At 42.7% G+C, this 15,246-nt stretch overlaps 1 protein-coding gene across 1 annotated transcript in view; it reads left to right on the top strand.

Annotated features, from left to right (window-relative positions):
• The window catches only part of CACNA1D (calcium voltage-gated channel subunit alpha1 D), a 430,516-nt gene that overhangs the window by 257,349 nt on the left and 157,921 nt on the right, over nt 1–15,246 (top strand). The window contains exon 8 of the mRNA XM_038740776.1: nt 14,890–14,993. Within this exon, the coding sequence (XP_038596704.1) occupies nt 14,890–14,993 (104 nt within the window). The remainder of the gene's footprint in view (nt 1–14,889; nt 14,994–15,246) is intronic.

Here is a 15,246-nt window from a genome sequence, read left to right as displayed (position 1 = left end):
TCCTTCTCTCCCTCTCCCCCCCCCCCCCCCCACCATTTTGGCTGATTATGAAGTATAGCCATCTTTAACATTTCCTAAAAACATTCACTGATAGAGTGAAAATGTAAATTTCTATTTTTGTTTGGGGGCAGCAGCCTAACTTCATATCCATTTCCCTCCAGAAAATCCAAATTTCAGCAGAAAAAGCAATTCAAAAGAGAATACTCTTCTAATAAGAAAAAAAGAAAGGCATCAAAATTTCTTTTAGCTTTCCTTTTCTTTCTCTCTTCATAGTGAATTGTCAGCTAGCAATCCGACCTTCCTTTACTAACAGGACAATTCTACACTTCACATATAATTATTTGTACATTGGTACTCTCATGGCAAGTTTTGTTGTAAATTTCTTCAAGAAATCCACAGGAATATTGTAAGTAGAGAAAAGTGGAGCAGTTCTGTGCAGAAAACAATCCACAGTTCCCGTTCAGAATATCTGTAAATATTACCTAGGGTGTGGAAAATTTCTCCCCAGGGTAGGTATCAGTCCATCATTGATGTTTATTGAGTGCTCACTATGTGCAAAGAGCTGTACTAAATGCTTGGGAGGGTACAGTATAAAACAATTGGTAGGTCTGATCCCTAGCCACAAGGAGTTTACAGTTTAGTGGGGGAGACAGACATTAAAATACATTGCAGATAGGGAAATTGGCAGAGTATAAGGATAGGTACATAAGTGCCGGGGGGTGAGGTTGAGTATCAAAGTGCCTATGGGGTACAGACCTAAGTGATTAGGTGATGCAGAGGGGAGGGTAAATAAGGTGGGGAAATGAGGGGTTAATCAGGGATGGCCTCTTGGAGGAGATGTGATTTTAGGATGGCTTTGAAGACGGGGAAAGTAGTGGCCTGTCATATAGGAGAGGGGAGGGAGTTCCAGGCCAGAAGGAGGACATGGGCAAGGGGTCAGCAGTGATACAGGCAAGATTGAGGTATGGTGAGTTGGTTGTTGTTAAGTGGAGCTAAGTGTTGGGGCTGGGTTGTAGTAGGAGATTAGCAAGGTTAGGTAGAAGGGGAAGAGCTGATTGAGTGCTTTAAAGCCAGTGGCAAGGTGTGTCTGATACAGAGATGAATGGGCAACCTTTAGAGGTTTTTCGGGAATGGGAAGACCCGGACTGAACTTTTTTTTTTTAAATTGTCCCAGCAGCAGAGTGAAGTGTGGACTGGAGTGAGGTGAGCCTGGATGTAGGCTGGTCAGTGAGGAGCTGAAGGAGTAGTCGAGATGGGATATGTTAAGTGTTTGGATCAGCATAGTGGCAGTTTGGATGGAAAGGAAGGGGAAGATTCTAGAGATGTGAAGATAACACTGGCATGATTGGGTGGCAGATTGAATGTGTGAGTTGAATGAAAGAGATGAGTCGAGGATAATGCCAAGGTGACAGGTTTTCAATCAATCAGTTGTATTTATTGAGCACGTACTGTGTGCAGAGCACTGTACTAAGTGCTTGGGAGAGTTTGAGGTATAGGGAAATCCAAGTAGAAATGTCATGAAGGCAGGAAGAAATGCAAGACAGAGAGAGGTCAGGATCAGAGAGGTAAGTTTGGGAATCATCCCCAAGAGATAGTAGTTGAAGGTGTGAAAGGAAATGAGCTCTCCAAGGGAGTGGGTGTAGATGGAGACTAGAAGGGGATCCAGAACTGAGCCTCAGTGAACTCCTACAGTTGGTGGAAGGCAGAAGAGCAGTGAAGGTCACATTTCCTCCAAGAGGCCTTCCCTGATTAATCCCTCTTTTCCCCAGCTTGCTGTCCCTTCTGCATCATCTATGCACTTGGATCTGTGACTTTTGGACATTCTCCCCACCCCCAACCCCGCAGCACTGATATACATTTACCAACATGTCCAAGACTGAACTCCTTGTCTTCCCTCCCAAACCCTGCCCTCTCCCTGACTTTCCCATCACTGTTGATGACACTACCATCCTTCCTGTCTCACAAGCCCGCAACCTTGGTGTCATCCTCGACTCCGCTCTCTCATTCACCCCTCACATCCAAGCCGTCACCAAAACCTGCCAGTCTCAGCTCCGCAACATTGCCAAGATCCGCCCTTTCCTCTCCACCCAAACCGCTACCCTGCTCGTTCAAGCTCTCATCCTATCCCGTCTGGACTACTGCATCAGCCTCCTCTCTGATCTCCCATCCTCGTGTCTCTCCCCACTTGAATCCACACTTCATGCCGCTGCCCGGATTGTCTTTGTCCAGAAATGTTCTGGGCATGTTACTCCCTTCCTCAAAAATCTCCAGTGGCTACCAATCAATCTGCGCATCAGGCAGAAACTCCTCACCCTGGGCTTCAAGGCTCTCCATCACCTTGCCCCCTTCTACCTCACCTCCCTTCTCTCCTTCTACAGCCCAGCCCACACCCTCCGCTCCTCTGCCGCTAATCTCTTCACCGTGCTTCGTTCTCACCTGTCCCGCCGTCGACCCCCGGCCCACGTCATCCCCCTGGCCTGGAATGCCCTCCCTCCCCACATCCACCAAGCTAGCTCTCTTCCTCCCTTCAAGGCCCTACTGAGAGCTCACCTCCTCCAGGAGGCCTTCCCAGACTAAGCCCCCTCCTTCTTCTCCCCCTCGTCCCCCTCTCCATCCCCACTGTCTTACCTCCTTCCCTTCCCCACAGTGGCTGTATATATGTATATATGTTTGTACATATTTATTACTCTATTTATTTTACTTGTACATATCTATTCTACTAATTTTATTTTGTTAATATGTTTGGTTTTGTTCTCTGTCTCCCCCTTCTAGACTGTGAACCCACTGTTGGGTAGGGACTGTCTCTATATGTTGCCAACTTGTACTTCCCAAGCACTTAGTACAGTGCTCTGCACACAGTAAGTGCTCAATAAATATGATTGATTGATTAAATTATATATTATAAATTGTTTATATTAATGTCTGACTCCCCCTCTGAACTCAAAGCTTGTTATGGGCAGGGAATGTGTCTGCTAATTCTGCTATATTGTACTTTCCCAAGCCCTTAGTACAGTGCTCTGCACATAGTAAGCATTCAATAAATACCATTGATTGATTGATTGACCCAGGAAAAGTTATTGAGAAAGACCAGCCAGAGAGATATGAGGAGAACCAGGAGAGGACAGTGTCAGTGAAGCCAAGGTTAGACAGTGTTCAGGGGAATCGGATGGTCTACAGTGCCGAAGACAGCTATGTCATGGAAGATTAGAATGGAGTAGAGGTCATTGGCTTTGGCAAGAAGGAGGTCATGGGTGACCTTAGGAACAGTGGTTTCCATGGAGTGAAGGGGATGGAATCCAGATAGAATGTCAAGAAATGAAGTGGAGCCAGGGGGTATAGACAACTCGCTCGAGGAGTTTGGAAAAGAATGGTAGGAGAGAGATGGGGTGATAACTTGGGGGTGCCGTGGGGTCAAGGGAGGGTTTTCTTTAGCAAAGAGGAGACATGGGTATGTTTGAAAGCAGTGGAGAAGGAGCCATTGGAAAATGAGCTGTTGAAGAATGGTGATCAGGGAGGAAAGAATTGTTTTGATAAGATGTGAAGGATTGGGGACAGAAGCACAGGTGGAGTTGGTAGAATTTGAGAGGCGTCAGGGCATTTTCTCTTGGGATACTGTTGGGAAAGTTGGGAGAGTCGAAGGGGGGCAGGAGGAAGGTGGGATTGGAGAGGGGCAGGGGAGATTTTACAGAAACCATGACAGCAGGAAACGTGTCTACCAACAATTTTACATTGTACTCTCCCAAGTGCTTAGTACAATGCATACAGTGAGCTCAATAAATATGATTGATTGATGCCTGATCATTTCAATTTTATTGTGGAAATACATGGCAAGGCCATTAGAGGCAGGAGATTGAGGGTGCCGAGTGGGATAAGGAGTTTGGGAAAGAGTCAAAAATCTGAAACAGCTTTGAGAAAATGTGAGATAATTGATTCAATTGTATTTATTGGGTGCTCACTGTGTGCAGAGCACTGTACTAAACACTTGGGAGAGAAGCAGCATGGCTTAGTGGAAAGAGCACAGGCTTGGGAGTCAGGTCATGTGTTCTAATCCTGGCTCCGCCACTTACCAGCCATGTGACTTCGGGCAAGTCACTTACTTAACTTCTCTGTGCCTCAGTTCCCTCATCTGTAAAATGGGGATTAAGACTGTGAGCCCCACGTGGGACAACCCGATTACCTTGTATTACCCCAGCACTTAGAACAGTGCTTGGCACATAGTAAGTGCTTAACAAATACCATCATTATTATTATTATTATTACAGTATAACAACAGACACATTCCCTGCCAACAACGAGCTTACAGTCTAGAGAAGGTAGCATGAAACTTATAGGAAACCTCCTATAGGTAGGAGATGGTGGAAGAATGAGCTGCTTCCTACCCAAGTGGCTTGCACAGGAATGGTAGGTAAGTAGTATCTCTGTGTAGGTAATCCACAGTGCACAGTTCCTTTTGCATCCAGAGGTGGATCCTGAAAGCTCAGTAACTTCCCACAGAGCAAATGCGTTTGTGCATTGCCAACAGCCTTTCCCTCTGGAGTGCATTGCTAATTGGTATACATGATTCAGATCATCCAGAGGCCCTGACAGCTTGGGCTCAGCATCACCTTGCAGACCTGCGGTTAGCTGCAGGCACACCCGAGGGATCCAGACCAGTTCCAAGGAAATGTCCCAGCACCTCTGTGGGGGCCTGAAACCCAGATACTGGTGGTACAGTGGCCCCTTGAGTCATCTGCCACTCTATGCAGGCCCCAAAGGTCACATGAGGGCATGACACACATAGGATAATGGAGGTACAGTATCCCAAGCCACCATGGCACTCGAGGCTTCCAGCCAAACAACTAAATTCCTGATGACCTGGTTAGTGTGTGATTGTAGCAGGCATACATCATCATCAATCGTATTTATTGAGCACTTACTATGTGCAGAGCACTGTACTAAGCGCTTGAGCACTGTACTAAGCGCTTACATCTATGTAAGCTTAATATCTATGCTTAATACATCTATTTCTGTATCAGAATCTGGAGCTCCAGAGGGTGATTAGCTGCAACTTCTAGGGCCACTTAGACTTATACCAAGACTGTAAGCTCTTTGTGGACAGGCAATGTGTCTGTTGTTATAGTACTCTCCCAAGTGCTTTAATATAGTGGTCTGTCCACAGTAAGCACTCAATAAATACAACTAACTGACTGACCCTTTAATAACCTGGCTCATTATGGCCAATGATCCTACTGTGAGTAAACTACTGGTGTAATAGCAATAATACCACATTTCTTTTGAGGAACTCCCAACAATTCTCAGATAGACAATTTCTCAGATTAAGAAACTCCCAACAATTCTCAACTGGACAGGCACTTTTTTCTCAAAGGATTTTTGTTGGAGGAAAAAGCTGTGTTTGAACTGAATCTTCACAGAGAAAATCCAACTTTTGGTGGCACGCTAGTGGAGAAAAGGAATAGCACCATGCAGACAAAGATAATGATTTTGTGGACACTAGTGCTAACTCAGGGTCTGCCTAAAAATCCCTAATGTCAACTCACCAGCCTAACTGGCAGATGCTACCTACTTATTACCAGTTTCTTTGGATCTCATGCTGGGCTGAGTCCTGCAGAACAGGTTCGGAAGCTTTGTTTCATGGACCTTTGTTTTCTGATTTTACCATTCTATCTTCTGGCTCTCTTGTCATTGTGACACCCAGCTGCTTTGGTGGGCATAGAGCTGTGTACCCGTCCTACCAAGGAGAGGGGATCCATAAAAATAATAATAATAATTGTGTGTCTTCTAGACTGTGAGCCCATTGGTGGGTAGGGACCGTCTCTATATGTTGCCAACTTGTACTTCGCAAGCGCTTAGTACAGTGCTCTGCACACAGTAAGTGCTCAATAAATATGATTGAATGAATGGTATTTGCTAAGTGCTTACTATGTGCCAGGCACTGTACTAAGCACAGGAGTAGATAAGTTTATCAGGTGGGACACAGTCCCTGTCCCACATGGGGCTCACAGTCTCAATTCCCATTTTATAGATGAGGTAACTGAGGCATGGAGAAGTGAAGTGACTTGCTCAAGGTTGCACAGCAGACAGGTGGTGGAGCCAGGATGAGAACCCATGGCTTTCTGACTCCCAGGGTCATGCTCTAACCATTATGCCATGTTGCCTGTAGGGCCTAGTTTGGGATGACACTGAGTCTTACCCAGTTGCATTCAGGCTGGCTTATGTAACCCCACTTCCCCCTCTATCTGTGTGCTCCTATATTATTAATTAGGGGGGAAAGGGGCTAGATGCGAGGTTTCATGAGTTTGGAGATTTGGTTTTATCTCCCTCTGAAAGCAGAAGCATAGTAGGCCATACATGCCTCTAGTGAACTTAAGAGATTTTTAAAATGTCAGCTCTGCCACACAATCATTTCTTCCAACATTGCATCTGGATAGATGTGCATTACTGGAAGGATGTTCCTTAGTTTTCTCCTTTATTTTGTTGAAAACACACCATAAAATAACCTATTATAGAAGAACTGAGTGTAGTTTTCTTGCTGTAAGATCACAACAGCCTATTTGATCAAACTCAGGTTTCTCTTGGCAACCATGGAGTTTAAGCGCCTGAAAGTCCCCTCAATTGGCTAAACTGTGGTAGGTTTGAGCAAAAGCTTATGGAATACAGGGGTTAGGGACCTGCTCTGCTTCCATCATACTGGAGAGAATCAGAGGTTTGTGGAAAATAAATGAACAAGCATTCTAAGTCTAACCTAAGTTTGTGTTTTGAGGGTGGTATTGTGCTTCTGATTCTGTGTCAGGCCTGTAGGTTAAGCTAGGTACAGTTAAGTGCTCTTTGTAATGCCGAGAAACTTGATTCAGTGATCTAGAAGCACAGTGTGATCCCAGACTCAGCTGATTTGAAGAGATGGATACTATTATGGCAAAGGAACGCTATGGTTACTCAAAACTAGATTCTGTGGTAGCCAAAGTGGTTTAGAGAAGACAGCATAGGTACTCCAAACTGTGATTGGGATAACTGTCTTTGAATGGTTGGCTGATCTTTTGAAGCCCTTTACAACATTTTAATTAACTGTGTTCTGACTTTGCTCATCACGATGTTTTTACATAACTTTCAGTAGGTGTATTAGTAGCTAGAAGCTATGCTTGGAATTGGCAGTGATAACCATTGAAAGTGATGCTTATATGGAAACTAATCATCATCACTTAGATTAGGGGGTTTTCCCTCTTTTTTTTGTTTAACAGAAACAGTACAATTAATGGTCTCTCATACTCCCCAGCCCCTCTCATTTAGCCCCCACACACAGAGTCACTCCTCCCACACACACACACACACACACTCCATCCCTCAGTAGAGTGCAGCAACAGTAGGCAGAGCAAAAACTCCAGTTCTGTCTCAAAGCCCGGGGCACCGAGTAAGGGCTTCTCATCACCATCTCCTGAACCTCACTGCTTCTTGCTCTGCTCCCTGGGGTTCACCTTATTTGTTCCGAATGCATAACAGAATGACTGTACCCCATAGAGTACCTTGAAGAGTCCTAGGGATTCCGTAGCTTTCACTATGGAAATTGCCATCACTGTGTCATCATCACAAAATGAACCTCATTTAGAAAACCCTTTTCTCAGCTATGAGTCAGGCATCTCTAGGCAAAGTCAAAACCTGTGCTTTTTGAGCATACCCACTTGGTGGTAAAGAACAACATATATAAACAATGATTTTTGGTGAATCTGTGATATTCATGACATTTAAAAATGTGAACAAATCCTTTTCCTTAAATAATTTTGAACTCTAAATTATCTACACATCCCAAAGGTTTGCCAAGTTCAACTGGGCCATAATTTTCCAAGTAATAATAATAAAAATAATGGCATTTGTTAAGCGCTTACAATGTGCCAAGCACTGTTCTAAGTGCTGGGGTAGATACCAGATAATCAGGTTGTCCCATGTGAGGCTCACAGTCTTAATTCCCATTTTACACATGAGGTCACTGAGGCATAGATAAGTTGTGATTTACCCAAGGTTACACAGCAGGCAAGTGGCAGAGCTGGGATTAGAACCCATGACCTCTGACTCCCAAACCCATGTTCTTGCCACTAGGTCATTCTACTTCCCTATATATCAGTATATAAGGAGCCTGGCTGGGAGAAATTGTACAAAAGAAAAATAACATTCTAGGTCTAAGGTGTTTGAAGTTTTATTCAGTGATGCTGTAAATATAAAACTTGTCTCTTTATGTGCCTATCTCTGCCCCCTTCACATGGATTTGTCTCTGCAGTGCAGCAGTAGTGAGATCTCCAAGAGTATGCATCCTGAAAGAAAAGTCATGAAGCAGAGTCTTGCCAACTTACTAGATAGTAATAGTATTTTTATGGTTCATAAGCACAAACATTTTTCCCTTCTCAAAAGCCTTAAAGAAAGCTCAGATTTGGGAATAGCTTTTTTAGGAATGGAAAGTAGCCTGACCTCCCATCTTATCTTTAAAAATGATACCAAGGGAATATCACCAAACATCCAAAAATGCATATAATTGTCATCTTGCTCAAAGAAGATGCCACTGATGGTGAAATTCTTCAGGGGGTTGGGGCTGGGGGCGAGGGGGCAGATTGAAAAGGCCAATGCAGGCAATGTGGGAACCATAATCCCAACCACTCTGTGCACACATGTTCTGAAGTGCACCTTACACAGACCAACACCAGGCATTAGGAAGATGAAATGCCTATATGAGTTATTTCCATCAATTGCTTCATTTTCATTCTTGTGTTTATTTTGCTGGCTGAAAGTCTCAGTAGGTGCAAGAGAGGTTTGAATAAATTCATTGTTGAGCAATTCATAGCAGAATACTAGAGGAAAAGTTAAGGATGCAAAGGGAAAAGGAAAGGGTGTTAGATAATCAGTCGAGTGCTTACTGTGTGCAGAGCACTGTACTAAGCACTTGGGAGAGTACAATATAATTGAATGGGTAGACATGTTCCCTGCCCACAATGAGCTTACAGCTAAAGGGGAAGACAGATATTATTAAAAATAATTTAAATTACAGATATGTGTACATAAGTGCTGTGGGTATGAGGGAGGGGTGAATAAAGGGTGCAAATTCTAGTGCAAGGGCAATGAAGAAGGGAGTGGGAGAAGATGACAGCAGTTCTAATAGAAGGGAAGTACCAAGAAAGCCAACCATCACACAGTTCCTTCAAATGTTCAGCTGCCACTGTTATAAACAGTATACTGGGCTGGATGGACCATTGTTCTGTCCCAGTAATGGCCCTGCTTGTGTTCTTACATAATTTTTTTGCATTCTAAACCATTAATTTACAGTCCAAAGCAGAGAAATCCGGTTTTAAAAGGTGGTTTTTCCTAATTCCTGAAGTCAGTTGTGCAAATTTCTTAAAACCAAGCAAAGGAACCAATAAGAGAACATCATTTGTCATGCAGTAATTGCTAATTGCTTATTGAAGATTTTGAGAAAAGTCAATTTAAACTGGAGTAGTTTACATTATGCAAACCTAGAAGTAATTGATACATCTCTGGAGACAAATGATCAATGATGGCTTTTATTTGCATAGAGAACTTATGTGGTGGCAACTTGTGTGAAGGCACAAGGTAGGCTGGTTCAGCCATAGGAACAGGGGAGCGGTCCAGAAATTTCTCAAGCAGTGAAACTGCTCACTGCTCAGGACCCTTTCCAATGGGAAAACTCTTTTGTATAGGTTATTCTTCATCCGTCCAGTCAATCAATCAAGAATATTTATTAAACCACCTAGTGACATCAACTGGAACCCAGCCAATTACAAGGGGAAATTTGGGTTAGGAAGAGGGACCTCACAAAGTGTGGAGAGACTCTAAAGCTATGAGAGAAGCAGATCTTATCTTTGATTTTTTTAAAATGATATTTCTTAAATGCTTACTATGCTCCAGGCACTGAACTAAACACTGGGGTAGATACCGGCTAATCAGGTTGGTCACAGTCCATGCCCCACATGGGGCTCAGGGGCTCACAGTCTTAATCCCCATTTTACATAGATAACTGAGGCACAGAGAAGTTAAATGAGTTGCCCAAGGTCCCACGGCAGACAAGTGGTGGAACTGTGATTAGAACCCAGACCCTCTGACTCTCAGGCCTGTGCTCTATCCACTAGGCCACGCTGCTTCTCAGTTGTTCAGAAGAAAAGGTTGTGGGAAGTTTGGGTGTGCCCGGGAGGCTTAGCGTCAGCAAAAGAATTACTGGGGAAGACACTGTGGACAGCAAGTACAGAGCAGATGCTAAGGGAAGTATAGCAGTTGGTTCAGTGAGGTGGTTACTTCTAAGGCTAAGTGAGGAAGAGTTGCCAGACCAGAGATAGCCAATTTTTCCTGGATCCAATTTAAGATTTTATTGTAGAACTACTGCTGTCAGTTGAAATTCTTAACTAAGTAAATACTGGTACTCTGTTGTTAACCAAAGAGGGTGCTTGCGTGATTCATGTACATGGAAACTACTAGTTCAGAAATTCACTTTTAAAGGGGGAAGTGGAGATTTTGGCATCCCTTCAAATCTCAGCAAGCAACTTTCAGGTTGCAGGGCTGGCTAGCTCAACTTCAGATGCTTTCTGTGCCTTCTTGGGGTTCCAAATCTAAGAGTCCTGGGATAGTAGCAGCACAGTACTGGGACAATCTTGGGCAACACAAGTTTGAAGAAACTGGGAGTCTGTCTGCAAAAGTGACTGGAAATGTCACAATCTGTCACTTCAGAAACCCAGTGCACAAATATAAAATACTTTAGAAATGCCAGATTTTAGTAGTAAGTTAGTATTAAAGGGAAAAGGCATGTCCTCAAATTCACTATATCATATTTCTCTCCTACTCTTCTAGCATATAGATCTGAGGACCGACACCTGGGCTCTGATAATTAGCATTATGTCTTCCTGAAACTGTCACTGAATTGAAGTAGCTATGAACAGAGATTACACTAATAGGCTGAACGGACTTGACCTCTTCTTAAAGTCTTCTAGCCACTGTTCCTTTTTTAACCCATGTTCATACAAAGTGCCACAACTGCCATTTTTGTCTCTGGGCAAATTTATAAATTAGCTTTCTGTAACATTCTCAGTAAGTTAAGGATGTTGATGCAAACAATGTTTGGGGCCACTAGCTGTCCTGAGAAGACCTCATTGCTCTCACTTGCCTCCAAATTTTATTTTTAACAGGTCTTATTAAGGATGCCTCATGGCTGCATGTGTACCCTCCTCTTGGTGGGCTGCAGAGCATGATCAAATCACACTTTGAAATGGTGCATGAAGAGCTAAGTGTACTCAAACACCTCCCCCCCCACCTCCAAATCCCCCAAAATGGCAGCTGAACTGCACCTCAGGCAACAGCCCTGCTCACCCTGCCTTAGTGTGCTGCTGCTCCCAGGCTTTCCAATTCTTTAGCAAATGAATGCGGTTCAGCAGTTTAGCTATTTTGGAAAGCTGCCCTTACTTGAAGATTGCCCTCTGCCTTATTGCTCCCATCAGTTTCCTGAGCTTAATTAGATAAACAATTGTGGTCACAGTACTTTCTTGTTCATTACATTAATTATCAATGCAAGATGTGCAGGCGGATATGAGTTCCATTAAACCATCAGTCTCTGGCTATTGAACAGGTGTTTTGTTTCTCGTACGTGAACCTCAGACTTAAACAGCAGATGCTTTTTTTTTCTTCCCCCTAGACAGATGCCATGTGATCCGGGGAGTGAATGACATTCTTCTATTTTATGGCATTAAGGCTAGGGAAGGTAACCTGCACAAATCACATGCTCGGTTGATGATTCAGTGGAAATCTCAGGAGGGCCTTGGCATAGGCAGCTGGTGCCTAATGTTATGTCTCCATTTCATAAGGGTGTACTGGAGCTGCACTTTTTCAATGGGCATTCTAGGTGTTGAAGATACTCTTGCTAGGTGTTTGCCTTTGCTGTTCATTTTCTCATGAGTTCTCTCCCTCCCCAAAGTAGGATAGTTTGTCAGTGACTGTCCCCTGTAGGTTTTTCTACACTTTCTCATAAGAATCCCATCTTATATTGACGTTCTGAGCAATGGGGTCACATAGGGAAGAGAAGCTGAACACTTTGAAGGGCATCGGGGAAAAGTTGAGTTTATGTACCCATATACATGTTTGAGTTGTGAACTCCGAATTGGGAGGGTTGGAGGGTGGGGAAGGAAGAGAATGGAAGATGCAGTCAGTAGAAACCTTGATTGGTATGTATCAAGACAGTTATTCATAGCCAAGTCTCACTGAGGAAGCTATGGTGGCTATTTTAGTTCCTAGTTTTTGCTTTCCCATAGAGGTGCATCTGGACTTGGGTATCCACCTGAATTAGGATATGAATGGATGTGCTGTTGTGTGTTTTTGAGGACACACATGTTTTAACCTGAACCTAGCCATGAAAACAAAATAGATCCTCAAAAGTAGAATAGTTCCACTATCTTGCTTTTTGAAAGTGAACTTGAATTTTTTTCATTTTCTGTTCCAAATAGGACTTTTTTTCCCCTTTTTTTCCAGGTCAGCCTAGTTGGGCAGCTTATATGATGGATAATTTTGAGCACAGTCCTTCAGGGTTACTTCTGTAGGGCAGGCATTGCCCTCTGGCTCCTGGGACAGGAGACACGTGGTCCATTTGCAACCCTGATCCACAGATAACTGTTTCCTGAACTCTCCCATTTTAAGTGAGCAGAGGCCACGGAAGGGAGGAAGAGAAGGACAGAGTTTTTGGTCCTTTCGCTGTCTAAAGTCATACCAGTGACACGGCCATGAGAAGCCAGGGGTTTTCAGAGAATAATGTGCAGGGCAAAGAGCTTTGAGAGAAGATTCATATTATTGTAGTTTTCAGAGAGACCAATTAAAGGCTTTGGTGAACTCTAGTCAGTGGAATTGAAAACTCCAGGTAGAGTTCACTCTTCTCCACCATCCCTGGACTATGTGTATCTCTCCAGTGGAGAGATGCCCTTACTTCCCCCATCACTTCCAGGGTTGTTTTTGGGTGGAATAGGTGGATTGTATGCTGAGCCAGCACTTGGGGGAAATTCCACTTTTAGTAGGGGTGGAAGTCAGAATGAATGCCCAGGTTGGGTAAAGTGGCTCAAAGAATAGATTCAACATCAGGAAAATCCATTGCAAAAAATAAGATAGTAAGACTATTTTTCCAAAATACTTTTCCAAAAGTAGTGGACAACACAAGGTTCTAGGGATTTAGGGTTCTACTGGAGGCATAACAATCCTGGGGGAGGTTAGGTTGCATTTCAAATGAGATTATTGTACTTTATTCATTCTGATATGATCTGGTCTTTTAAGTGTTTCTAATTCTCATGGGTAAACGTCAAGATGTCCTTGCCACATGGTGGAAATGAGAACGCACTTCTGCAGGTGTGTGCATCATACCAGAGGTAAACAAATTCTGCTGCTCTGTGCAGTTGAGATTAGTTTGGAAACCTGTCTTGTGAAAGCAGGAATAAAGCAATATGTCAGACATATTCCCTATGATGTCACTCTTTCAACAGAGATCTAGAGGCTGGAAAAAGCTGAGAGAATAGGAAAATTCAGTAGAGCCCAGTAATTTTCTATGTTTTTCTTTATTCAGACTGGAATCCAGATGGAAAGTTAGGACCAAGAGATATTGGCAGGTGTTTATTTGGGTATTGATTCAACAGAACTCTTCACAAATACCCTAAATTGCACATGCCCTACTTCCTCGACAATTTCATTAATATTATGTAGAACAATTTAAATGTTTTCCACTGGCATTCATTTCAGTAATCCAGACTTATTTGCAGGCAGCATTAAGAGTTTGGAAAGGTTGAAAACAAAATTACATGCGGGCCTTAATTTCCACATTTGCAGAAATCTTTTCTGAAATGGACTTACCAGGCTAAATCCTATTTAAAGAGCAAAATATCTGCTTTGTTATCTTGAAATATGTGTGGACTTCAGTTGTATTTGGAAAAGCAATGCAACACTCATTTTATTTCAGTGTGTGTGCTTGAAAGATATAGCAAATGTGCTTCAGCAATTGTTTTCTCTCCTAAATTTCTTTTGGAAAATGTTAAGGAGTGTGTGTAGAATAATGTCTCATGTTATGTTTACTGTTTTCTAAATTTTCCTCACTAAATTCTATAATAAACCACTTCTATAAGAACATTTTATTTCTTACAGATGAATGATGCTATGGGATTTGAATTACCGTGGGTGTATTTTGTCAGTCTCGTCATCTTTGGGTCATTTTTCGTACTAAATCTTGTACTTGGTGTATTGAGCGGGTAAGCATACACCTCTTTCATCATGAAAGCAGAGTCCTGAGTCCAGTCGCTGAGAACACACTGGCTTTAGCAGAAGGGAGACAAAGTGTCACATGAGTAGGTCGGGGGGTGTATTTCTGGCCATAGGTCTTTTCAGAGTCATATGAATGAACTAGCAAAAAAGGCAGCCTCACCCGTGGAGGTTCAGAAACATTCATAGTGGGAAGTGTGCAAATAATTATAAAAAGTAGATTAACTAAAAAATGTGTTGTTCATGCTTGAAATTGGATTCATCCTTGAACCATCTCCAATTCAACAAAACCAGAATTTGATGTGTTGGTATTGAGCTTAATCACAAATGCAAATTTATTTGAATGAAAACCAAGTTCAAGGAGAGGGCAAATTCCAACCTTTTAGGTATTTGAAGGAGTTTTTCTGGTTAGTTTTTTTTCTCTTTTTTATTTTCTAGAAAGTAGTGGATATGATTTTCTCAATAAAGATAGTGTGGAGGTAGCAGATTAGAGTTTAAGGGGCAAATGTCTGTTGCAGGAGTGAATATTCAGAAACCAAATGCCTAAGTGATCTGGCATCTGCATTGAGGACTCTGCTGTTTAGTGAATGGATAAATTTTAACTAATTTCCTTACATTTTGCAGGTAAATGATGCAATAGGATGGGAATGGCCATGGGTATATTTTGTTAGTCTTATCATCCTGGGCTCATTTTTCGTACTTAACCTGGTTCTTGGTGTGCTTAGTGGGTAAGCAGTTGAATTATAATTGTATATTCTTCTGCAGTGTGTAAGGTGGCTCCTGTATGTCTTCGAGCTGCTCAGTAATGGCTTGTTTGCATGCAGTTTGGAGTCTTATGTCACTTTACCAGTGTTTTGCTTTTTGGACTGAATTGTATGTTCCAGTGCCTGTATCTGTCTGTGATATTATGTGTTAACAGTGCTTGCCAAACACTATTGATTATGTAGCACTAATCACCTCATTTTTTTTCATGAAGATAGT

This window comes from Tachyglossus aculeatus, chromosome X1, assembly GCF_015852505.1.
Source record: "Tachyglossus aculeatus isolate mTacAcu1 chromosome X1, mTacAcu1.pri, whole genome shotgun sequence".
In the NCBI taxonomy this organism is placed as follows: Eukaryota; Metazoa; Chordata; class Mammalia; order Monotremata; family Tachyglossidae; genus Tachyglossus; species Tachyglossus aculeatus.
Note: the sequence above shows the minus strand (reverse complement) of the source record. Positions and strands in the feature narration are given on the sequence as shown.